Here is a 26,881-nt window from a genome sequence, read left to right on the forward strand (position 1 = left end):
CAAGGGAAATTCCCTCGCGTGACATGGACAAGATCTGAAACTACTGAAGCTGAAGGCTTTAGTAGATGCAAAATCTGTCAGCTTTTTCCCTTACGTACCTCATAAGACAGATTCAAGCGTATACATAGCCCATTTGCACTAATTCTGAGTGCATTTGATTTCGCGGCTTTTGCGTAAATTTATAGCTGTTTGCCGGGACAGTAAATTAAAGTGGGCAAAGTCAAAACAACCTTGCATTGAGCAAATTTTGCAGTTTTTATTTTATATGCTGATATCACAACTAAAAGCAAACAGCCATATAACTTTGAATAAAAACAATCTACGTTGTGAATTTTTTATATTCTGGAACCGTTTGAACCCATTTGAACCGGTTCAAACCGGAACGGAATGTCGCTCCTGAGCCGAACCCGGAACTCAGTCCAAAAGGCGTGAACCCGAGCCCTGACCGAAGCCGAAACAAATCCGGTTCGACACCCTGGCACTTACATTGCATAGGCGTGAAGTGTTGGCCGGCTGCCACTTGTCACGTTTCACCTTTACTGTTTACAGGAGCCTTCTTTTCGGATCTCTCGGAAATGAAAACATTCTCCAGCCATTTCGGGAATGATTTGTGCCCGCAACACCCTGACATGTCGTCCCTTTCTTGCGGCCAAGAAAAGTTGCAATAGATGGGAAACAGGCCGCCGAATGGGCAACTGACGCAGGCGGGATAAGGAGCGGGCACAAAAATGGCGCGTGCCCTCGCCGTGGCGGCACTAGGGTTCCTAGTATTTGTAGGGACCCTAGCGGCACTTGCACTGCACTGACCCCCTCAAAGGATGTCCCCATTATCCACGAAGCGGCAGAGGGCGGCGCGCATCGAGGCACCCGACGCGACTCCTTTCATGGCGGGTCGCCGCGCCCGTCGGCAGCAGCCAGGCGCTGGCGGCTTTCAGTTCATCGATTTCGGCGTAGACAATTACGGGTTTGCATCATGCGTGGCTGAACCTGGCAGGTGCCGTTGTCAAACTCACTACGAGACAAAAGTTACCGCAATACCCAAGCTCTGGCCAAATGTTTAGGAGAATCCCCTAGGTGGAAGAGATTTGTGGGGGAGCCGTATATGGTGGAGTAGCCGTATGGCTGCGCTTGGGTGGATGTCAGTCAGTAATTACTCCCTTTTTACTATACCCAAGTTCTGCGCAGTTTCACCGCCGTTTGTCTATTCATAGGGCAGTAGTAAACTATTCAGTGATGTAAAAGAGCAGCTTTCTTATAAAAGGAATGTCTAGAAAGGATTCAGTTTTATCATCCGGTCATGATTGTCCAACGCGCTTGACAGAGGTACGTTTTGTGAGTGATCCAACATTCCTCATTCGGGAATACCGATGCGGTAATTCAGGAATGCGCCCATACCCGCCACGGTGGCTCAGTGGTTAATGCGCTCGTCTACCGAGCCGGAGTACCCGGCTTCGATCCCGACCGTGGCGGCCGCGTTTCAACGGAGGTGAAACGCAGAAAACGCCCGTGTGCTGTCTCTCTCTTCTTTCACTCCCACCTTCCTCCCTTCGCTCATGGTGCGGTTCAGGTGCCCGCCGAGATATGTGAGGCAGATACTGCGCCATTTCCTTTCCTTAAAAACCAATTTGCCAATTTGGAATGCGCCCATCCCTTTGAAACCTAGTCGGATACAACTTAAGAAGGCAGCGGCTTTTCCCCACCAAAGAACCCCTCTCGAGCCAATGGCGTGGGCCGATTCTCATGACCCTGCTAGGGTGACAATGCAGGAGCGGTCCCACAAAGGAGAGAGGGGTCTATCCCCGACTATGGAGGGAGAGGACTATCCCCTTTCATCTTCCACTCCCTGTATTGTCACGCTAGCAGGACAATGAGAATCGGTCGACGCCATTGGCTGGAAGGGGGTTCTTTGATGGAGAAAAGCCGCTGCCTTCTTAAGTTGTATCTGACTATAGTATAGGCCGGAAAAGAGCGTTTTTTGATGCATGAGGATGTCACAAAGTGCGCGCATGCCTTATCTTTCTTTTTTCTTCTCCGACCAAATTGGCCACGGCTGGCCACGGCGCCGGTAGTATGCGGGCATGTCGCGACGCAGCGGCGATGACTTTGCCTCCCCCCCGCGTGGGCGTTGACCCCTCGCGACGCTGGGGGGTCAAGACTACGCCGCCCCCCTCCTCAGGATTATCGCCGGGAAGCGAGTGCTTTCGCGAGGGGGGGACGGGAAGCGGCCGGTGAATGCCCTAGCACCCGTCCCAACCTTGGGAAGTTAACATCGCTCCTCGTTAGGACCATATCTTTTCTTCGCATCCCCTTCAGTTTCTTCATGTTTCTTCTCCCCCCTTCTCAACATCTGTAAATCGTTGGTGCACGGGGCCGAGAGGATTCGTTTGCTTTTATTTGTTTTTTTGTGGTTTGTCACGTGAACACGGTGGCGGGAAAATCACGACCGAGTTAGTTGGTTTAGAGATTTCGGTGCGTGCCGACGTGTGTAGGGTCAGCCAGGGCAGTGGTCGGCAAGCGAGCCTAGGCGGTGTCTGACGCGTAGAGCGCGGCGACGGCGGCCCCGAAAGACGCGTGGAAGACGCGTAACCCGTGGCCCAAGTTCGCCCGTATCCGCACCCCCCCCATCAGCACCGCGCGCTTCCGCAGCCCGACGCTCCCTGCGACCGGACCTTGCCACTACGCAGCTAAGCCACCGATTCTCACCACTCGCTCCACTCTTTTCTTTGTTCTGTCGCTGTTCTCGTCCTATTCTTTTGTACATTGCTTTAATCGTGTAACTTTGTTGTATAGTTCTCGCCCTGTTGCTTTCCTTCCTATTGTTAATAGTTGTTTGTGTTCGATTCTGTGTTTATTCGTGTCGCGTCTCTGTATTGCCGCTGTTTTGTTGGGCCTTGTTTTGTAACTTTTTGTTGTGCTGGTTTGCCCAAGTATAAAAGTGTTTGATAAGTAACCTGCCTACGCCTCATGCCTCCGGTCAACGGCTAATCAGGCGTGGCCCCTATCGCCGGTCAGCAGTCTAACCTCATCTTCCGCACGCGGGGTGGAGAGATTTGTCGCTCCTCCCCCTCCGAATTTACGGAGAGTGCAGTGGTGGGCAGGTTGGCCCGATTAATTATAATTTCGGCGCCAATCAAACATCTAGCCGCCCACCATATCCTGACAGAGGAACATGACCTTTGTATTTCCGCTTTTTTACATTCACGCGGAGGCGTGCTGCGACGCACCATCACGCTGAATATACTTGTTTCTCCCATTCACCCGGTTGATTGATTGTAAAACAGTTTATTCGCCGGAGAGTGCTTGGTAAGTGGTCGAGACTACGCAGCCATCGACAACTTGTCAGACCGCTCCACTGCCAAAACTTGCGTGCTAGCCAGCACGGTCTCCCATCGCTCGGGAGAAGGAGCGGTAACTAGATCACCCGGAGGTGGCTCTATTTTGCAGTCCCACAGGATGTGATCGTAAGTGGCTCGTTGGCCACAGTGTTTACAGTTTGGGTTGTAAAAATCTGGATAAATGTGCGCGAGGAGTGATCAATCCATCAATCAATCAATCAATCAATCAATCAATCAATCAATCAATCAATCAATCAATAAATCAATCAATCAATCAATCAATCACTTTATTTCAGCTTTTTTTTTACAAAAACTGAGGGCGGCAAGAAAAAAGCAGTCATTACGACCGCTTGACAAGCCTCGCCACCCCTACAAAGAGGCAGTTTGGTAGCGACTATGATGGTTACTTCATACACTGGTAACAACGCAAGGTACACGGAAAGTCAAGGCATGTAAATATATGTATAAAAGGAAATTTTTTTTTTAAATACGTGCATAAAAGCATTTTTTTTTAAAATACATGCATGAAAGGAAACTGTTTTTATTTTGCATGAACAAGTAGTATTTCCGCACAACAGAATAAAGGTTTTACACAACATTTACGGTTCAATGCAATAGAATTCTATACATGGGTACGCATACTGTGGGACCTAGCTTGCAAACACATTTCGAATAGCCGAGACAGACATGCTGAGCAACGTGTCGTAAAATGGCGTGTTCAAGTATTTGGGAACAATGTATTTTAGTGTGGAAAAGCCATAGTCTGTTCTGCATCGTGGTAATGAATAGATGATACGCTGTCGTGTCATGTCCGATGTGGTGTGTCACAATGCTAGAAAAAAATGTGTCGTCTTCGGCTATTATTTTTTTTATAGAAGGATGCAAACCTGTAATCGAACATTCTTGTTACGGGTATCATTCTGTATTGCTGGTAGATAGGACGTGTCGGAGCATCATACGGTACATTAGCAATTACGCGAAGTATTCTTTTTTGCAGTACTAGAAGCTTCTGGATGTTAGATGCTGTGGTTTGTCCCCATACAAGGAAGCAATACGATACATAAGAATAAAAGAACGCATAGTACAGATTCAGCTTAGTTTTGGCGGGTAAAATATGTTTATTCCGCTAAATTATCCCAATATATCTGGAAAGGGATAGGCACACTTTGCTTACATGGGCGTCCCACGACATAGTAGCAGTAAATACTACTCCGAGTAATGTGAAGGTTTCCACGTACTCAATGGGGGCGTTGTCGAAATAGAGTGGTGGCACACTGCCTATATGCTGCCCCTTCGGATGGAACAATAAAGCTTTAGTTTTTAGTTTGTTTATTTTTAATGAGTTCAAAGATGACCACTCAGATAATGATGACAAAACTGTATTTGCGGTGCTAGTTCTTTGATGTCACGTGAGGACAAAAATAGACTGGTGTCGTCAGCATATATGATGTATTTAACTAAATTACTGATGTTGCATATGTCATTAATATATATGTTGAATAGGAGCGGCCCCAGAAGGCTGCCCTGGGGCACGCCGTTTGTGATTGCTAACAAGTCCGAAGAGCTGTGATTTAAAGCAACATACTGGCGACGAGCACTGAAATACGATTGAATGAGACTGAGGGCGTGGCCACGTATACCTTAGTGGTCGAGTTTATTAAACAGAGTTTCGTGATTCAGTGTATCGAATGCTTTGCTAAAGTCTACAAAGACGCCTAAGGTGAGGTGTTGAGCTTCGAAGTTATTTAATATGTATTCTTTTTGATCAAGCAGAGCATGCTCAGTTGATCTATGCTTTGTAAATCCATACTGACAGTTGGCTATTACGCAGTGCTTCTGTAGGAAATTGTAACGTCGATGCATTATTCGCTCTAGCCCCTTGGAGAAAAAAGGTAGTACAGATATTGGCCTGTAATTTCCTAGAACGTTTCTATCGCCTTTTTTATAAATAACCACAACTTTGGCCACCTGCATGGCAGCGGGAAAACGTCCTGTGCGAAGCGCGGTATTGTAAATATGTGTAAGGCATGGCACGATCAAAGGTAGTACGTATTTTACAGGTAAACATTGAATATTACTTGGGTCAAGACTTGTCGTGTTCTTTAAACTTTTGCACACCGAGTAAACCTCAGCTTCGTCGGTTGGTTCAAGAAACATCGATTTGTTTAGCCTGTTGCCCAAAATCGAGACATACCTGGATTGTACTGACTGCTTCCAACTTCAGTGAAATATTGGTTGAAGGCATTTGCAAGGGACGGCCCAGCGATTTCCTTGCCATGCATAACTAGGCTCGCGAGGTCCTGATGTTGGTTATTTCGATTTAGCAGAATATTTAGGCGTCTCCACTTTTCTTTCGGGCTGTCTGAGAGATGTGCATTAAACAATAGTAGGCAGTCCTGGATGATTTAATTTCGCTATTTAAGCGATTCCTTAGCGACTTATAAGTGGCTAACACATCGGGGGCTCTACTTTTTATGAAAGTCGCGAAGAGCTTCTGTTTCTTTTTTACCAGTCGTACCAAGCGAGCAGTCATCCATGGCTTTCGTGCTTTTCTTGAAGGTTTTATCTCAACGATAGGGAAACACTCATTATAAATTGGGAGAAAGAGCCGAAGGAGCTCACTGTATGATTCATCGGGTGTTGTGTGCTGGAAAACAGGATTCCAGTTCACAAGTGAAATACTGTTCCTGAAATGGTCAAGGCGGCTTTGGGAAAGTAGCTGTCGACGGACTTTCAAGGCTGTCTTTGCGGAAGGTTCTTTTTGAAGACGGACGAAGATAGGAAGATGGTCGCTAATGTCTGTAGCGATACGACCGGCAAATGACGCATCCTCGCGATTGGTGATTAGTAAATCCAAAGAAGAAGAATGTGAGGTAACACGTGTAGGTCCGCGGATTTCATTTTGGAAGCCAGCTGTTTGTATGGTGACTAACATGCGCTCTTGCACTGAACTGCTTGTGCTCATATCTATGTTGAAATCGCCCCCGATGCACGCCAAGAAGTTTTCAGTAAGAAAAGATAACTCGTGTTCGAAGCTGCCAAAAAACTTGGCTATATTGCCATGTGGGGGACGATAAACAACGCAAAAAGCTTGACCGCTACACCTAACTGCCAGCATTTCTATGTCATCGTTACTTAAGCAGTGATCAGATAAAATGTCACAGGAATAGTTTTCTTTGATCAACATTGCTACGCCTCCGCCCCGCTTCGTAGTACGATTAAGAAAAAATGATCTGTACCCGGGAAGATGGAGTGCGTATCGATCTCGTCTGTAGACGACGCCACGTAACCTCTTGTTCTTTCGTCAGGCTTTTGTGCAGAGGGGGGAAAATTCTCCTCTCTAGTTTAAAATGATTGGTGAGATCGCGATATGTGATCATAGAGTCCTTTGTGAAATTAAGCGACCCAGACTCATCCCCTGCCCGGTCGACGAAATCTTGGGCTTTATTGTGGGCCAACTCGTTCCCCAAATTCCCGGAATAGGCTGGGACCCATATCAATTCGGAGTAATTTGGTGAGAATTTGGCTTTGACGCCGGCGAACCATTCAAACTTCGCGCCCATGTTTTCGAGCAGGGAAACGTTAGTGCAGGTAAAATAGAAGAGTTTCGGTTCTGCATTCGTAGAAAAAATGCGGTTTTGAAAACTCACTTTTGAGTGTTTGCTTGCATCAGCACACACTGTAGACGCAAAATGGGGGAATATTAACGATAAGCTCGGCAAATAGGTTTTTATTTGGTGTTTCATGACAAGACGGCGGAATACCATTTATGGAACAGGCAACCATGTTACCTTGTACACGCTTCCACATCTTCCACATGGTGTGTGGGGGCGGCGGTTGAGGTTTGCATTTCGAAGGGTATCCGACTTAATCGGGCATTCACGGTAAGTCTACACGATACTGTTTTGTTTGCCTTGTGTGTTGACCGTCTGTTAGCAGTACATTGCGTGTAGAACGACTTTCTGCGCAGTGGCAGCCCTTTTATTGCGGTTTTTAAAGTGCGTTAGGTGCAGAAGCCATTCCGCTCTCTACCAATATGCCACGTGTCTGGGCCGTTCTGGTTTGGTTTATGGCAGTTTAACATCCCAAAGCGACTCGGGCTATTAGAGACGCCTAGTGAAGAGCTCCGTTAATTTCGACCACCTGGGGTTCTTTAACGTGCACTGATATCGCGTAGTACACGCACCTCTAGAATTTCGCCTCCATCGAAATCTGACCGCCGCGGCCGGGATCAAACCCACGTCTTTCGGGTCAGCAGCCGAGAGCCGTAACCACTGTTCTGTTTTGTGCTTCACGGGCAGCAAGACTAATCGGTGGAGAGCTCCTGATTACAAGGCCCTTCTGCCGCGCCTTTCGCTGGTGTCTGCTTTTGTGTGCTGCATGCTAGAGACGCGTGGACAAAAATTCCGATCGAGATTGGATTGGATTGGAGTAAACTTTATTTGTGCCTGCAGTTGGGCGCTCGCGCGCCCCGACGAGGGCCTACGTCGTCTACGAGGCTGCCGTTACTCGGCGCGGGTCTCCGCTCGCCGTTGCCGGCTCGCTGGGTCCCTGCCTTTCGAGCGCCCCGAGGACCTGCTGGACGGCCCATAGCTGTTGGTCATGGTCGTTGCTCTTCGCTGCTGCCTCCAGCCGCGGCGGGATTGTTCCTGATCTTGCTTCGTTTGGATTTCTGATGCAGTCCCACAAGATGTGCGTGTGATCTGCCGGCTCCCTCTGGCAGACTCTACACGTATCGGTCGGGTAGGTCTCGGGGTACATGCGATGCATCAGTCTCGGGCTCGGTAGCGATCAAATGCCGCGAATGTCGGCCAAAATATATTTACCTGTATTTACCTGGCGAATCTGCAAACGACAGTCGCCTTCTGATGTAGATTCTCTTTATTTTAAATCTTGCGTTTTTGTTTGTTCTGACAATGAAACGCTGTTTTGCGATATATATTCGTCACAATGTTTTGTGCGCCAAGTACACCAAAACCATTAATGGTGTACTTAATTGTGGGTAGCTTTGTCTGGAGCTCAAAATATGTGAGTAACAGTTTTTTTGGCTGCATACACGCTCTGATACAGCATTTTTTAATGAATTTTCAAGGTATATAAGCACCACTTTTGTGCATAATATGATAATCTTTCTACAGATATCATGCAGCTGGATGTGGCCCTCCATTTTCACTACATTTTTTAATGACAGAACTTTGCTGTGAGGTGAACTAATATTCGGAATTTCAAGTGTGTATCCAATATATGTGTTGCATGGTTGAAAATCATTTGGATAAATTTATACTTGAGAACTTCATAGTTTTGAGTCGTGTTCAAATATCACGCAGACTTTTATAAATCTGATCTTGCCATTGCTCAATATCTTTCCAAATCATCTGAAGATTGGGTTTAAAGTATTAAGGTACAAAAGCACTCTTTTCTTCTCTTGTCTGTCATTTCTTGGTTGTACTGACCAACTTTGAACATAGGTAGGCTTTTTGGACTCATTGCGAGATTCTGCGAGTGTTTTTATTTAGTGAAATGTGCCATGCGAAAGGTGGGATTTTCAAAGATCGTTTGCGTGGCCTGTGACACTTCAACTAGACAGCCTTCGGCAGTCATATGTGGTGTATTGATAGTGGGCTTTCCTTTGTCTCAGTTTGTGTGAACGTTTGTGTGTTTGTGTTTGTCACTAGCTCTTGTGCCGCAAATTTAATGGTCCTGTGCTCTAAAAATTTGGTGCAGCCGTCGCCCACACCAACCTCGTCACGTGCAGGGAAGGCCGGAAGAGGCGCAAAGCCCGTCGGTGTGAGTAGGTACAAGCGATCTTAGACGTGAAGATGAAGTTGAGCAACGATTATTTGAGGTCTCTCTGCCGGTACTAACAATGAAAACATCTAAAAAGGTCAAGGATAGGTCAGTCCTTTCAGTTGTTGAAGCTTTGGAAGGTTATCTGTCACTGACACATGTAATTTTTAACACCACCACCCGAAAGAAATTGCATTTTTTCGGCTTGAGTCCACATAGACCCTTGTTTAGGGCCATTTTCAGCTCTGAGTCTAAGGAATTATCATGGAATTTTGCTACAAGAGATCTTTGTAGTCTCAAAAGGTGCCCTTTTCTCTGGAGTAACTGATTTTTATTGACTCTTCAGCAGCACAGTAGCTGAGCGAAATCGCCTGACTTATACCCCTGTCAGACTAGCAAATTTAATGTCATTCTCATCGAATGACATTAGCTCACAATGTCATTAATTGGCTGTTACATGGGAAGATTTAATGTCATTAGATTAACATTCGGCATCAAATGAGTTTATGGAACTCATTCGCATTTGATCTCGATCCGAATGCCTACTCTGGACACCAGATACGCAGCAGAAACAAGCGATGCGAAAAAATTGAGTGCACTGCCAAAGTTATAAATTGTATTTATTTAGTTCTGCTAAAAAATGTTAGTTTAGGTGCAAACTGTTCACATCAGAGGCTGCTGTGGATAGCTATTCCTCTCGGTCTTGGTCTCAGCAGCAGCCATCGGCAGTGGCGAGAGTGAAGCAGGGATTTCCCGCAACCGTCAATCATTTTGGTTGGTGTGTTTCTTGCTGGTTGGTGTTACCTGCTTATTTAGCTCAGAAGTACTTGAAGATGTAGTAGAGTAGTTCACCTTTTGGAAGTCATTTCCACGTTGTCAGCACTTTTATTTGTTTACATTTATCGAATGTGTGGTTGACTTTGTACTTGGCTTGGCTTGTGATGGATGCAGTGCTGCAAATTGGCCTGAAATGTTATTTTAAGCTTATAATATTGCACAGAAATGTTCTTACCCGCTCTTGAAACACTACACAACAATTTCAAACGTCTTCATATGCGCTGATGTCTTTCAATTGCGGTATTTTTTTTTTCACTGATTGTTGCTGACATCATTTTCGAATTACATTATTTTTTGCCGTGTAGCACCGAGAGGGACCGAGTGACATTCGACGGACGGAATGCCATTCGGTTCGAGTGACATTAACTCTGCTATTCTGACAGGGGTATTATTTTGTTGAAGATGCCTTTTCTTTCAAATTTTTTTTTATTCCGAGTGCTTTAATTCTTTCTATAAGACCCGCCAAATACGATAAATATTGAAATGGCTTGTATTTGAAACTTCTAAAAGAATTTAAAACTTGCACCTCTGTTTCTTCCTTTTCAGCTCCCCTGCAACTGAGAACCCCTCAGTTTTTCATGTCGGCTTATCTGTCCTGAACTTCGGAGGTGAGTGTCTATCAAATCATTTGTTTCCTTCTTTCAGAAGGATGCAGGTGACGTTTTATTAAACACTAGAGTGCAAATTTCTCTGGGAGGCATTCGAATCGGATAAGATGGGCAGCAACAGCCTAAGACCTTTATTTCTGTGCTTACCACTCTTAAGCCGAACGGCGTGAAGACAAGCGCTCCCTAGATATATGTATTTCCCGTACACGTTTTAAAGGCAGAGGATGGTCATGTACTCAGTTGTCAACGTATGGAAACTTCCCGGTTGAATTAGTGAATTGGCATTCTTTTTCAACTTAGACATGTATTGAAAGATCCATTCAGACTTGACTCTGCTATTATGTCAAGCGCTTAAAAATCCAAGCTGATGGTCTGCTGGACCTGCATACATGCTGCGCTCTCCCTGGAGGTTGGGGAACAGAACCTGAAGTTTGGCTGTGCGAATAAGACTCCTCTTTTTTTTTTTTTTAAATAGCTACAACTACATGCATGCCATCTGCATGGTTCCATGGAGCAACCTAGACGCACCGCTGCCATGCATCCTGCGGAGGACTGAAACCGTGCTGAGTGTGTGAATCAATAGAATAAACAAATTTGCAGTTTCAGCATATAAATGAAAACAACAGCACACAATGAAATACCTGCTTAACACTACCTCTTATTACCCACGAGATTTCATTTTGTGCGAGGGCACATGCTTTTTGGAACCAAAGTTTTTTTTCTTTTTAACAAATATGCAGTGTTATGACATGTGTTTGCGAATCGTAAAAAAGACTACGCATGTGATAAAAATACGCAGTGTTATGGCACATGTTTGGTAATCGCAAAAAAGGCGACGCATGTGATTTATGCCATTTACAACAGCTGTTGCCACCCATCCACATGGCAAGTATTTATTTTGTAGCTCATTGAGACAGGCCTTAGTGCAGCCGACGCATTACTGACAAGCTGTGTCATCTAGCTAAACAGCATTCTGCCTAGAATAAAGCAACTTCGGTAGCTAAAAATAAGGGAATTATGCTGCACTCCCGCTGCACCAGTCTGCCTCCTGCATGCAAAAGTTGCTGCTTTTCCTTATAACATGGATGCTTGGGAGAGGAATATGACAGACCTATGCGCAACTCAGGGAGCTTACACAGTTTACAGTTTGCACTCTGCTCAACAGGTGGCGTCACTGGGGCAGCCGTCATTTTTTTACCTTCAGAGCCGTCGTTGACAAGAATTGTGTGCAGTGCTAACAACTGCTCTGCAGCTTGTATACAACTTTCAGGTGCGCTTTTAGCACCAGTGTTTTGGTGCATACGTGAAGGGTATTTTCGAAGCAATGTGTAGGAAGGTAGCGCTAATTTGCCTCTGACCAACTGGGGTAGTGGTGGTGGTGGTGAAACATTATTACAGCCGATACAAAATAGCAACCCAAAGCCGCCCCTCGCATAAATGACAGCCGCTATGCCTTGGGCAGCAGGCAGCGTCTTCAGCCAGCTGGAGGAGCTTGATCTGTATCCCTGGGTCGGAGCTGTACATAAGAGCCTCCCAGTGATCAGAGTCGGTAATGAAATGACTCGCGGGTAGATACTGTCGGCAGTTCCAGGTCATATGATTTAGATTGGCTTCACTATCACAATTTTTGCATTTGTCAGAGAGAGTCCCTCCGAATATAATCTACACAGTTGCGGATTTGGATAGGTGTTAGCTTTAAGTTTACGCCAGGCTTTGACCTGTCATTTGGATAGTGTTTTTCTGCTGGCGGAATCTGAGTCTTGCAAGCCTGTAGTGCTGGAGGATTTCTCTGAGAAAACATGGTGGGACAGTCCTCAAGCTAGCTTATGAGCCGCCTCACTACCACCAAAGGAGGCAAGAGCAGGCGTCCAGATTAGGCGAAAGTGCCGTGTGGGCCGAGAATTTTGCAGAATCTGTGCTGCTTATGGGGAGATTCTTCCCAGCATGTAGTTACGTATCGCCAATTTTGAGTCGCTGACAATGGTTTCTGTCGAGGTTCCCGTAATGGCTAGAGCAGTGGCTGTTTCTTCTCCAACATGTGTGGGCTGAGTGTGTACAGTGCCCCGTTTATTAGTGTGCCATATTCTGTGTTGACCACAGCTACCATCTTGCCACCTGGGGTATCTACTGCATCTACATATACTACAGAGGTATCATTAAGAAAACTTTTGCCCGAAGGCTTGGATCTCTCTGCATGACTTTGAAATTTGGGTACATGTTCTGAGGTATCGGTGGGATGACCATAAGCTGTCGTGCATGTTTGGGAAGGTTGGTGCACCTTTTCTTGTTTGTATGTTGTACCTAGTGTGGACAGACTGCGTCTTCCAGTTGGTGTGGCCGATAGCCGTTGGTATTGTGAGATGGTGACCCCTTCAATAATCTCACTTAGGGCTATATGAAGATTGAGTCCTTACAGTCGCTGTGTGGATGGGCAGCCGAACTGCTTGTTTGACGCATTTTCTGATTATGGCTTCCACTTTCTCTTCTTCAGTTGACTTGAGATATACGCAAGGGCATGTGTAGGCTATGCGGCTGATCACAAAGGCTTGTACTAAACGGAGAGTATTGCTTTCCCTCATGCCCAAAGGGTGGTTACTAATGCGGCAAATGAGTCTCATAATTTGCTGCGAGGTTACCTGAAGTTTTTGGATTGTGTTGCCATTGAAGCCGCGTTCCCACAGCATTAGACCCAAAATATTAATTTTGGGTATTCAGAGGGTTTCAAATGAGCTAGTTGGTAGTTAACATGGTCACACATAACTGCGCCTTTGAAAAGACATGGGACAACACAAGGACGACACAAACACTGGTGGGTACTTGAGGAACGTGGACTCTGCGAATAGTGAGTTCTATGGCCGGTGGGGGTTGCGCAAGGAATCTAATCTGGTTTTGCAGAATACGAGAAGTTCAGATTTGGTTGGAGAGGTCCGCAGTCCCCTGGGGTCCACATTGTTCCCCACAATATCGGTTGCACGCTGGGGCCTCTCCTCGATTTGGGCATCACTGCCCTCAATGGTCCACAAGGTGATATTGTGGAGGCTATAGTGGACTTTCGGAATCTGCGCTAATTGGTGTGGAAGTTTCAGCTTTGCACCGTTGAAGAGAAAGCGTGAGAGGACCGCTCACTGCGGGGTGCCCTTGTTGCCGAGGAAGAAGTCATTTGTGTGGAAACCTACTACTGGAAAATAGACCTTTCTCCCCGAGAGAAAGTCACGGATATAGTTGAAGGTGTGTGCTCCCAGCTCGAGTTCGTGAAAGTTCTCCACGATTGCATTATGTGTGACTCTATCAAAGGCCTTCTCCAGGTTGAGTCTGAGAATTGTTCTCATGTCCCATGGTTTAGGCTCAATAATCTGATCTCTTAGCTGAAGCATTATATCCTTCGTAGAAAGTTTTGGTCGGAATGCAGTCATGGTGTGGGGGTACAGCTTGTTCTCCTCCTTAAACCGGTTGAGGCAGGTCTGAACTACGTGCAGCATGAGCTTACACACAAGACATGAGCAAAACTGGCCAGAGATTCTCAAGGTTGAGGACCTTGCCTGGTTTTGGAGTGAGAATGATCTTTGCCGCTTTCCATGTTTGTTGGATTGAGCCCTTCGACCAGCATTTCTGCATGTACTCAGTTAGGGAGGGTAGAGACTCTTCATCCAGGTTATGGGGGATCTTGTTGGTAACCGCATCTGGGCCAGAGGTGGATTTGCAGCTTAACCTCGCAGTGTTCGTCCTAACCTCACCTATAGTAATGGGGGAGTTGAGCTGCGTGTTTTCCGGACCGCCATAATCTGGGAAGCTTTGGCTTGGAGCATTGCCAATATATTGTCTTCAGGTTCAAGGAAGCAGTCCTCTGGTATGCCTGCATAGGCACGTACAAGCCTTTGCAGGTTCTGCCTGTGAGTGGTCTTGCTACCTGTAGGGTCAAGTAGATGATGGAGCAAGTTCTAAGTATTAGAGACTCCCATATTGCGATCCATGCGGCTGCATATTTCCTCCCAGTTTTGCTGTGCAAGTTTAGCCGCGTGGTCCTCGATCTCCTTGTTTAGCCTAGCTATTCTTCTGCGCAGATTGTGGTTCCACCACTGAATTAATGTCCCACGGGTATACCGTGGGACATTAATTCAGTGGTAAATGGACCTCCAGTACATCTGCAGCCATGTAGCGTCTCCGGAGCAGCCAGTAAGCAGAGCCGCCGTTGCATTTGCATTACAGTATCTCTCTGCTTCTCCTTGTTCAAGTTCAGTAGGCGCCACCTTTGGTTGCCCAGTTCACTACCACTTTGGTTTTGCATCAAATAATAAGAGAGGTGCACTCAGATCTTAAACTTTGAAATCTTAGAGACTGAAGTAGAATGCTTGTGGTAGTGTTGCCTAAAGAAGCTGTTTCCAAGGTGGAATTAGTAATTAGGTTGCAGCATAAAGTGGTCCTTTCGGTCTTTGCAAATTCTGAAACTCTGTAGTGACCGTTGAAAGATACAGTGCTGAGCAGCTGCTGATTATTCGCAAGATTCTACTGCAGCTTGTCACGTGTGTTGACCATGCTCAAAGAAATTTACTGGCCCCCTCTGGTCAGCCAAAGCGTGCAGTGTCTTGTGCACTACCAGGCTTTTTGAAGCACCGCACAGTATTTATGCCTGATGTCGCCTCATTCTTGATTTCAGCTAAGGTGATGTTATTTTAACACGTCACTAATTGAAAACATGCAATGTTTAGTCACTATTTTTCTGCACCAAACTCGAAACCTGCCTCAGTGCAAGCAATGGTGCATGTACTAACTACTCATCAGCAATGTTGCTGGAGGACAACAGGTGTACAAGCTTGCAAAAACTTGATCTGTAATAATCATCTACTCCTGTAGAGCTTAACATACAGTCTGCACTCGGAATATAGTAGGAAGCATATAGAGTACGGAGTAGCAATTGGCCTTCAAAGGAGGCCCTCCAACCAGAGATGGTAGCTTAATGTTTTTAACCCTGTGTCGACTACTTGGATTTGTATTAAGGGTGTTCACAGAATAGCTTTAGTTTCGTCCTGACATGACTGAAATGTTGCAGACAATGTTTATTTGATGCTGTGCTCACTGACTCTGCCCTGTTTATGTGTTTGTTTACATGTTTAGGTGCTCTTACCATGCGGAGATCGACAACCTGCACTCTGCCCTTGGAGAGAGCAGGAGGATTGGGTAAGGCATTTTTCTTAATTTTGATGCATGGCAGACAACAAAAACAAATTGAGTTTAGCATCATCATCATTCTGACTAGGCTCACTACTGGGCAAAGGCCTCCCCGTGTCTCTCCAATTAAGTAGAGTTTCTTCTTTTTCCAGCCGGCCATGTTTACTGTGACCATGCCTCTCCTAACATGCCCATTGCACCTAAATGTCCAGTGCAACCTGAGCATCTGCCTGGCATTCCCAGGGGTGCCAGTACCAGGGTTTTTAGATCTGGGACAGCCTGTGTCGGGTACATTTGCAATCCTCCATGTAGTAGGACGCATCGAAGTGGAGGCTTTCCATGCATGCTTTGCACGCTCCCTGGGACTTGTGTGCCACTTGTGCAGTTGAAACCTGTGCCATCGATGTGAAATGAAACGTGAACTGATTAACTAAAATGGGAACACAAAAACATCAGCTGCTGCAGAAGAAACATGGGCCGGATCTATTAACACTTTCATGCACCCGTCTTTGAGCTGGCAATGGGAACACAAAAACATCAGCTGCTGCAGAAGAAACATGGGCCGGATCTATTAACACTTTCATGCACCTGTCTTTGAGCTGGCGATTTGAAAACCAAGAGCTAATATTTAGCCTTGCTTAGTTAAATAATCACTGCCTCGTTTGTTGCGAATAGCTGTGTTACAATGGTAGTCAAGCTGTTATCACTCTCACATCTGGTCGTTCGGTGTAAGTCAGTCACTGTAGGAGCTCAAATTCTGATTCATATTCTCCTCATCTCTGCCACTTTAATCCACTCGGCTTCCAATCTCCTCCCTGTCATCGCAAGGATTTCTCCTTTCCACTTGTGGAACCATAGTCGGAAAAGCAGAATAGTTTCATTAGTTTAGAAGGAAGGGTGGGGAGGGAGAGCTTTTCATTAGTGCACTGATCAAGGTGCTCCGGCATTCTGTATGCACATGTAGCCTCGACACGATACTGCGCGCCACCTCATTCAGTGCAGTCTTGTTGCTGGCCGTGGAGACAAAAGCGTGAGTGATGACGTGCACGCACAGTGATGGGTCCCCTGTAGCAAGCAGCCAGTTGAGGTGCAAGCTGAGCCTTGGTTTTTGTAAATAACATGCTCGGATGCTCTCTGGAGAGATGTAGAGACGCATGATGATGATGGTCATCATTGACATCCAGGTTTTGTCTGCTACGGGACAGGGACCTTTCTTATCAGTCTCTAATTAGCTGCACTCTGGGCCAGCTACAGCCACCCTCTCCGTGTAAATTGCATGATCCCACTGTCGCTGGGCACTAGGATGCCATGCCCTGCCACGCCTGTATTCTTTCACTGCAGTGAATCCTGCTAGCCGGAATGACCTTTCGCCATTTTTTATGCATACCCCTAAGGGAGGTAAAGGAGGACTCTGCAGAAGAGTCAGGCAACGCGATTTTTCCTTTTGCACTCTGAGCTGTTTTTGTTTGGCCAATAACAAAAAAAAATTAATTAAAAGAGGCACTATTCCAGATGTTGACGAAAGTCATTCCACTTTATTCACTGTGTATAGTCTGCACAAAATACTATCACACTCAGCAGCATCACTAAGTTGCTTACAGGTTTCTGCTCCTTCAAGAGAATTGGTACTGGGCTCTCCTTGACTTGCTGTGGCATAAGTTAACAACTTTTTTGTATTTTTGTATATTTAAAATTTTTGTATATTTCGGCAACCTTCTGTGAAATGCTTTTAGGTTGGCTTCTGGCAGTCACTTTGGAGTCAATCCCAAATACTTACCTGGATTGCTTTACCTTTGAGCTCAATGTTCAAAAAACTGGTTCTGCCTACTCGTACTCTTGTAGCTTTTTTGCAGTTTGTTGTAATATTTTGGAAGCTGTGATTTCCGAGCGGCTGAATGTTAGTGCGAGTTCAGGATAGCCATGGTCCGTTTCTCGACTATTCTCAATAGCATCGCCGCCGCCATTTGCCCATCTGCTGGAGCCTGTGGCAACCGGCCTTCATCGCGACGGCTGACGCTGCATGTACTGTTCGTGCTCCCAATGCATCAAAGTGCCCAACGGGCCTGCGCCCAAATTGAACAAATTTATGATTGACAGGGGCACAGGTAGAAGACTGGACTGCGCAAGGTTGCGAGACGCAGAGTCTTTGTCAGCATGGAAAGCACAGCTTGTTTTGAAGTTCCTGGATAACTGACAATGTGCAAGTCGTGGCTGTGGCTCAAGTTCACCTTTACTACTGAACTTGTCACCATCCGTACGCCTATTCAGTGGTTTAGCAACATTGTTTTGCGGTTCCCATGTATTTAGATAAGGTCACCGGAGTCGTAGATTCCACTTACAGAAAAAGACGGCTTCTGTTCAATCTAGTCAGAATTTTCATGAATTCGTAGGGAAAGAGAGCTCAAGAAGACTTTTCTGCTCTACAGCTTTACTTGCGAGTAATTACGACAAATAGTGCTCACCTAAATTTTATCTTTGTAAGAATTCCCAACTAATAAAATAAGACCTCTCTTATGCTAATTTTCTTGCCGGCATTTTCAGTGCTGGTGGTTAAGTTGCTTTGGTACTCTGAGCTGTTTTTGTTTGGCCAATAATAAAAAAAACTAATTAAAAGACGCACTATTCCAGATGTTGGCGAAAGTCATTCCACTTTATTCGCTGTTCATAGTCTCCACAAAATACTATCACACTCAGCAGCATCACTAAGGAGCTTACAGTTTTCTGCTCCTTCAAGAGAATTTGTACTGGGCTGTCCTTTACTTGCTGTGGCATAAAACGACTTTCAATCGACGATTTGTACCTCCCTCTGCATTCCATCTCCACTGTTGCTGCGTTAATCGACCTTTAACTGAGCGCAATGTCAGGACCGGGAAAAGTAACCTGCTGGCACCTGGGTAGAGCGGAAGACGTGCTTCTGGCACAGGGAGCTCCTAGTGGGGATGACATAGACTTTGGACATCGGTCACAGAACGAAGATCAGAAATGCACCTTACATCATCCTGATGTATGTGCTAGTGAAAGCATTGAATACATGCTAGTGAAAGTGTCAAATGATGGTTTTGGCAATGAGAGGTTATGATTAATTTTATAAAATTCTAACGTCTGACATTCCAGAACTTGAAGCTCGTTTTAATAATATGCCTCACATACACTGAATTACCCAGCCTGCAAGCATAAAGAATTTGCACGCCTAAATTCACACCCTATTTTGGCATCATTATGAGAGGCTTTCGATGTGTGTGTGTTGCAGGGTAGATCTCCAGCCATGGGATATATGTGCTGCTTCAAGAGGATTCTTTGTCGTGTGTGTTAATTTTTGCAGGTCTCGTGCAGAATACCTGCGTCATGTACAGACAAAGGTCAGGCACATGCATACATGGAGGATGCACAAGGCCTGTCAGAGTGAGTTGATCAAGTTGTTTTGGACGCATAGAAGACGCATAGAAAGAGGGGAGTTACCGCACTGTGTGTCGAGCTCTAATTTCTGAGTGTAAGGTTCGTATTCAAGCCTTGTGGTTTTAGTCTAGCTTTGGATGCAGAGCAGCATTCCTTTGCAGTTCGTATGCCAGATCGTTGCAGAGATTTTAGAACCAGCAAACAAAAACTAACTGCTATAAGAATTTTTCTACTTGAGTATTTCAATGCCTTTTTTTTGTCGCATTGGAATAGGAAAAAATTCATATATTCTTTTCTCAAAATGCTTGCTTGGCTCTCTTAATTTCACAGAGCACAGGAAAAAGTTCCTCCTGATAGACAAAGTTTAGCTTCCCTCTCCATTTTTACATACTGAGAAATTACATGGGAATTTTTTTTTGTTGGTTCCTGCAGTGTTTCATGTAATTAGTGAGCTCAAAAACACTTGGGTTAGTATAAGAAGTGCGCGAGGTAATCGGCTGCTTTAATTAAAGATGTGCATTAGACGCTGTAACAATACCATGGCGCAACACTCGCAGGACGGGGTCATTTTGTTTCTTCATGCGGTGTTTATGTCGTTGCACATGGGCAGGTGTTTGTGATGTAATGTATTCTGAGTTTTCCTTTGGTATCTATTTCTATGCAATCTAGAGAGTCTTAAAAAGAGAATAACTCACATCTGACACATAGGAAACTGTGTGCCAACTGTGACTGCCCAGGAAACACCAGCAAGCAACTGTTGGGTCAATAGCGAAAGCATGCGTTGGCACATACGGTATGCATGCATAAGTCCAGTAGGTTCTAACACCGGATTGAACAATGGTGTAATTAGTTGGAATGATAGAAAACTTACGTCAATGCAGGAATGATATAATTTGATTACAAAGCATTGGCTCCATGTAGGCACCTCAACTTATTTAACTGACCTTTGAAAGATGGAACCTTTTTATGGAGAACACCATGTTGAAAGCAGGCTTCTATCGGCAAGGTTTTCCTTATTTTGAACCGTGATACTGAAACAGTGATTGGCCATACGTGTTTCCATTAACTGGTAAGTTAACATTTTTTTAGTGTCATTTTTAATGTTATGGGTAGGAATCACAAGCATTCTTAACCATAATGAGTGATTATTACATATTATTGCCTTATCATTTGAAATGGAGACAATCAGTTAAGAGGATTAAGTGAAGAGAAGTATTTGCACCCTGAAGAATAAATCACTGTTCGAATGCAATAGACGTGAAAAGGGCATTATTCACAGCGCTAATTTTTCCAGTCGAAGAGTTGGGTCCAAATAGGTTTGAAATGTGGAAAGCCATGGTTTGCAATGGTATGCGATATGAGAATGAAAGAGAGAGAAGCAAATCAATTTTAATACAGGAAGATGAAAACGCCTTCAGCTTTGAGACCATAGCCTGCTAGTGCCTGCTTAGGGGCTTAAGTTATCAGCGTGTGACTTGGAGTCAAAATTGCCGTCTAGTGTGACGCAAAAACATTTAATGGTGTACTTAAAGGGATACTGAGGCGGTTTTCGAATCAGCTAACCTTCTAAGGTTTTGAAGTAGTGTCATTGCTGATCACGTCTGTGAAATTATTTTTTCGATTTTGGCTAAAACAGTGGCGCAATCACCAATTAAAAACGCGATGTTTAAATTTCCCGCGCCCCGCGCGAGCACAGGAGAGGGGAACAGCGGAGAGGGAAACTTTGTCCATGTCGGCCAGCGTGACGTCATGTTGAGGAGCCGGGGATGCTTCGGCGCACCCGAGAGCGCTTTCAGCGCGCGTTGTTTCTCGTGCTGCATGCGTTGTTCCTCGTACTGCGTGCGTTGTGACGTACAAAGCGTGTCAGCCGACCTTGAGAATCTGATTCAACAGGTACTACTCTGCGTTCGTGTCCACGAACAACTACGGCCGCGACTGTATCGTCTTCCACTGTTTTCCGCAAGATCACAAGCTCGCAGCGCAACCGCTCGCTGCTGTGACGAAGAATTCAAGCCGACTAAAGCAAGCTCGAAACACTTTCGTAAGAGCGGCTACAGGCAGAGCTTGTCCTAGTGTGATCTCTGGAGATTTCTGTCGAAAAGGCGCGGCTGAACGATGACACAGCTCCATCGATTTCCCCGCGCATAAAAGGCGTGTTACCATTCCGAAGAAGCGCCTCTTTGAAAAGTAGACACATTCTCACTTAGCCCCTGAAGAAACCTTATAGAGGCTTAAGCATGTGTCGCTCTCCTCAGCTTAGGTGCGGCCAGACCACCTGAGACGTGCTCAGCAAGGCTCGGTTAGTGATTTTATACTCGGTTCGACGTGTCCAAGCAAGCAAGCAAGCAAGCAAGCAGAGCAAAGCACAATAAAGCAAAGCAAGCAAGCATCGAAGCTCTTCATATGCGGCATCTCGTTTATTCCTAGCTCAGCAATTAAAATGAAAGCGTCCGACGTTGATTTCGGATGCAAATTTATGAGAGAAATGAATGCCAACCGAGTTTTTGCAAAATAACAGCGCAACCTTACTCTGTTTCTTCATCAAGTTGTGGCAGTGGGCGAGTTGCAGCTAGCTTGGCTTTTAAACACACATATAGTTGGCAACTACTTCACTGAACCTAAACTGCAAATCTAGGAAGGGCGAACGTTTCCGAGGCAGCGATTAATATTTTCTGGCATATGCTGAACGCGCCAGGAGTGAAGCGTATTTGGCCGCGTATTTGGCTTGGTTTCCAGCGCACCATGATTGCGTCACTATCTTGTGGTCACACGCCTCGCAGTGCTTGGCCACTGCGTTTCGCTAATTTTGACACCAACTTTGTGCTCCTTCATCGTTTCCTTGAAATACTTTCTTGCCCCAACCTGCAACGCTGGGTGCTGAGAACAGGATGTTTTGTACACAGTGCTTTGGGCCTTTTCTTTAGGATGACGCTCTTCCGGGCGAGCCAGGAGGCGTCCGGTGGTGGTAATTGACTTCAGTATTGTTCGCACCCCTTCCTTTCCGAGAATACGAGCCGAGGTTGTGCTGGCACCTTTTACGCATGGTCTGCATCGCGTCGTTGACGCTGGCGTATGCTTGTGCTAGGCATAGAACTTTTTGTTTGTGTCTTTTTTGGTTTCAGGCGATACGTGGAATGAGCAAACTGTAGTATCCTTTTCTTCGGTGGTCAGTAAAAAAAATAGTCGCCGTATTCGCTTCTACAACGACACGGAAAGCTGCGATCTGCCCTCAACGCAGCGCCGGATCCGCAACGGCAGCTTCTCCAGTCCTCAAAGTGACGTCACGACCTCTCTTGACCAATCACGGGCGGCGGCGCGCCGCGCGGCGTGCCCCGCGGCATAGGCCGCATATTTCGGCTAAAAAAGGCAATTCGCGCTTGTTTTTGCCTTATTTGGATGCGATATTCCAGTATACAGCATGAAAAACTATAGGATGCCGCTGCCAGCCCGATTTTCAGAAAAAGTGCTTCAGTCTCCCTTTAATTTTAGGTAGGTGTGTTCGGAGCTCAAAATATGTGAGTAAAAGTTTTTTATGTGCTGCATAAATGCCCTTGTACTGGATCCTTTAGTGAATATTCTAGGTGAGCACCACTTTAGTGCATAATATAATATTTTGACAGATATCATAATCGATTGCAGCTGGATGTGGCCTCCATTTTCACTACATTTTTTAATGACAGAACTTTGGTGTGGGGTGAACTAATATTCGGAATTTCAAGTGCGTATACAATATATCTGTTGCATGGTTGAATATCATTTGAATGAATTTATATTTGAGAACTTACATCTTTCCATATTCCATATTGATATTTCCATCTCCATATTTCTATCTACAGTGCTTCCTTCACGTGGGTGTTTCGTCGTGTTCCGGCCGACGACACTGGAAGAGTTCTTGGTGAGGTCACAAGTTTATTTATAGAAGCACTTGGAATGCTCATTCAATTTATTTCACATGAAACTGCACAGAAAACACCACCAAACAACTGTTGGGTCAATAGTGAAAGCATGCGTTGGCACATAAGGTATGCATGCGTAATTGCAGGAGCATCCAAAACAGGATTGAACAATGGTGTAATCAGTTGGAATGATAGAAAACTTATGTCAATGCAGGAATGATATAATTTGATTACAAAGCATTGGCTCCATGTAGGCACCTCAACTTATTTAACTAACCTTTGAAAGATGGAAGCTCTTTATGGAGAACATGTTGAAAGCAGACTTCTATCAGCAAGGTTTTCCTTATTTTGAACCATGGTACTGTAAGAGTGATTGGCCATACGTGTTTCCGTTAACTGGTAAATTGACCTTTTTTTTGTGTCATATTTAGTGTTATGGGTTGTGGGGTTTAAATGGGGGAGATAAATACGTATTCCCCGTTTAAGCGCGGCTGACACAGTTCAAAACCGCGCGGACCCCACCCCGTGGTCGCGTACGCTACTGAGCGCAAGCCGACCACGGCAGGCCTTGCTCTGAGGGAACAAAGGAACGACACACTGGCTGACACAAACAAGGCATTTATTGCTATAACAACAATAACGCCAGCTAGCAACAAAATACACTGAGGAATCTAGGATGTCCGACTCACCAGCATGGCTACGAGCGAACGTCCGCCCACGGTAGGGCAAAGGGATAAACTCCGAGGTCGACCGGGACGGGCTCGGCGGGAGTAAGTTCCGACCAAGAGGCGCCCGTCGACGAAGAGTGAAGCTGCGAGCGAAACGTCTGCTCGCTTCCCGATCCCAGAGAGAAGAGCCCCGTAGCTCCCCGCGAGCGCGCAGCAAAACGCCATCCGTGGCGCTGGTGTCGCTGCGACGCGAGCGCCCTCCCCTGTTAGTGGAAAGTCACCGAACCGAGAGGAGTGCTTGCGGAGGAGCTAACCACAGGGAACTAGCGCGTTGAGGGAAAGCGAACGCAGGGGACGAAAGCGTCCCCACATCCCCCCAACCTTAAATAGACCCCCGCGCCTGCAAGTCACATGCTATGGAGGAGTCTCCTGGTCTTCATGCACTTGAGGCAGGTCTTGCAGCAGAGGTCACGCCGACAGCGTGCACGCAGTCTTCCGCGGTATTCCGAAGGCGGCGTGAAGGTCTCCGCTGGGACGGCTCGCATGGCCCGCGGACTATGTGTCCGCAGGCCCGCGAAGAGGGCCGGTTTACCACTTCAGGCCAAGATTCCGCAGTAGTCGCCAGGGTAACAGCAGCCGGAGGTGGCTGCTGTCTGGTCTCGCCACGGCTGCCCCGGATGGATGCGGCGAACAGGATACAGGCCGCTCCGTCGCAGCAGGCGGCAGCGAGACGATGTGCACAGGACAGCAAGCCGGAGTGGCTCCACTGGATCTGCAAAATTTCCGAAACACACTCCGCACGCCTTTAACGTAGGTCACGGGAGGGGAAACGGCGTACACAAGGGCCACATGGCTCAAAGCTCAACTCGCTAGCAAAACGTGTCGGGCGGCTGTGCAACGCAAAGTTTGAGTGAACAAAGCCCTTTCTTGAGTAGAACGAGAATGCTCGGTTCATGCGAGGTTTAAAAAAACGGGTGGGCCATCAAAGTGCGCCCCCTCTCAACACCACGGTCCGGTGGTCGTGTCACTTTTGACAAGCTGCAGGCAGCTATGAATAGCCTTAGGCCTCACTACCATAGTGGCGGTCGATGACCCCCAACAAAAGGAGGACCCGAAACGGGTATCGTGCGCGCAACCGCGAGGAGACATCAGCTTTGTGGGGTGGTCCTCCCCGCTCACTGCACAAAGCAGCTTCTGAGCGATCGGCGCCCACCGTATCGGACGGTGTCGGAACGCCCGGTGCCGAGCTGCAATACCAGCGAGCTCGTAACGGCACCCGTGGCCCCAGGCCACCCGGCTCCCGGAGCCGCGACTCCCAGAGTCGAAAAAGAGACAGCGAGAAAATATATACAGAAAACTCGGACCACCCACGCGGCTTCCGTACTCACTCGCTTCGGGCTCGGCAACTCCGCGGGCGCTAGGCCTCGCACTCCCTCGATGCGGACCAAGTGGTTCTTGAAGCAACTCCAGGAAGAAAACTTCACAAAAAAAACATGCTGAGCATGTCGAAAAGTGCAAACATGCTGCAGCGCAATACACCTCGCACTCAAGAAAGCATGCCGCAGGTCCTAGCGATCAAAATTCACACTAGGCCTACCACTTGTCAAGTACGGACAAAGAGCGTTCCTCGAACCGAACTGACAGTCGTCCAATGTTCCAAGAGCAGGCCCCACGTTGGGCTGCCAGATGTGGGGTTTAAATGGGGGAGATAAATACGTATTCCCCGTTTAAGCGCGGCTGACACAGTTCAAAACCGTGCGGACCCCTCCCCGTGGTCGCGTACGCTACTGAGCGCAAGCCGACCACGGCAGGCCTTGCTCTGAGGGAACAAAGGAACGACACACTGGCTGACACAAACAAGGCATTTATTGCTATAACAACAATAACGCCAGCTAGCAACAAAATACACTGAGGAATCTAGGATGTCCGACTCACCAGCACGGCTACGAGCGAACGTCCGCCCATGGTAGGGCAAAGGGATAAACTCTGAGGTCGAGCGGGACGGGCTCGGCGGGAGTAAGTTCCGACCAAGAGGCGCCCGTTGACGAAGAGCGAAGCTGCGAGGGAAACGTCCGCTCGCTTCCCGATCCCAGAGAGAAGAGCCCCGTAGCTCCCCGCGAGCGCGCAGCAAAACGCCGTCCGTGGCGCTGGTGTCGCTGCGACGCAAGCGCCCTCCCCTGTTAGTGGAAAGTCACCGAACCAAGAGGAGTGCTTTGCGGAGGAGCTAACCACAGGGAACTAGCGCGTTGAGGGAAAGCGAACGCAGGGGACGAAAGCGTCCCCACAGGGTAGAAATCACATGCACGCCTAATCATAATGAGTGATTATTACAAATTTCCGTATAGTTTGAAATGGAGACAATCAGTTAAGAGGATTACGTGAAGAAAAGTATTTTTACCCTGAAAAATAAATCACTGTTCGATTGCAATAGGCCTGAAGAGGGCATTTTTCATACCACTAATTTTGGGTCCAAATTGGGTCCAAATTGGTTTTAGATGTGCAAAGCCATGGTTTGCAATGGTATGCGATATGACAATGAAAGAGAGAGAAGCAAATGATTTTTAATACAGGAAGATGAAAATGCCTTCAGCTTTGAAACCATAGCCTGCTAGTGCCAGCTTAGGGCTTAAGTTTCCAGTGTGTGGCTTAGAGTCAAAATTTATGTCTAGTGTAACGCGAAAACATTTAATGGTGTACTTATTTTTGGGTAGGTGTGTTCGGAGCGCAAAATATGTGAGTAAAAGTTTTTTGTTGGCTGCATAAATGCCCTGATACAGCATCCTTTGAATATTCATGGTAATCACCACTTTTGTGCATAATACGGTAATCTTTTGACTGGTATATTAATGAATTGCAGCTGGATGTGGCCCTCCATTTTCACTACATTTTTTAAAGATACAACTTTGGTGTGGGGTGAACTAATATTCGGAATTTCAAGTGTGTATACAATATATATGTTGCATGGTTGAAAATCATTTGAATGAATTTATATTTGAGAATTTACATCTTTCCATATTCCATATTGATATTTCCATCTCCATATGTCCATCTAGAGTGCATTCGTCCTGTGGGTCACTATTCGGAAGGCAAGACTCGGAAGGCAAAGCTAATCGAGAGTGCAAGCCATAGCCTACTACGTCGCAGTGCAGAATGGCTCGAGTGCGGCTCCCGACATCAAGAGGAAAGTG

The 26,881-nt window shown here is 46.4% G+C and overlaps 1 protein-coding gene across 1 annotated transcript; it reads left to right on the forward strand.

Annotated features, from left to right (window-relative positions):
- The first annotated feature begins 818 nt into the window (after nucleotides 1-818).
- Nucleotides 819-26,881, forward strand: LOC149357720 (uncharacterized). Its single transcript, XM_089576656.1, has 10 exons — nucleotides 819-994; nucleotides 7,114-7,219; nucleotides 7,790-7,940; nucleotides 8,017-8,078; nucleotides 9,060-9,130; nucleotides 10,506-10,567; nucleotides 15,680-15,742; nucleotides 19,056-19,135; nucleotides 22,966-23,024; nucleotides 26,747-26,881. Coding segments are annotated over exons 1-10 (831 nt in total). The 3' UTR covers nucleotides 26,748-26,881.

The sequence above is a fragment of the Amblyomma mixtum genome, chromosome 3 (assembly GCF_055824585.1).
Source record: "Amblyomma mixtum isolate Tamu chromosome 3, ASM5582458v1, whole genome shotgun sequence".
In the NCBI taxonomy this organism is placed as follows: Eukaryota; Metazoa; Arthropoda; class Arachnida; order Ixodida; family Ixodidae; genus Amblyomma; species Amblyomma mixtum.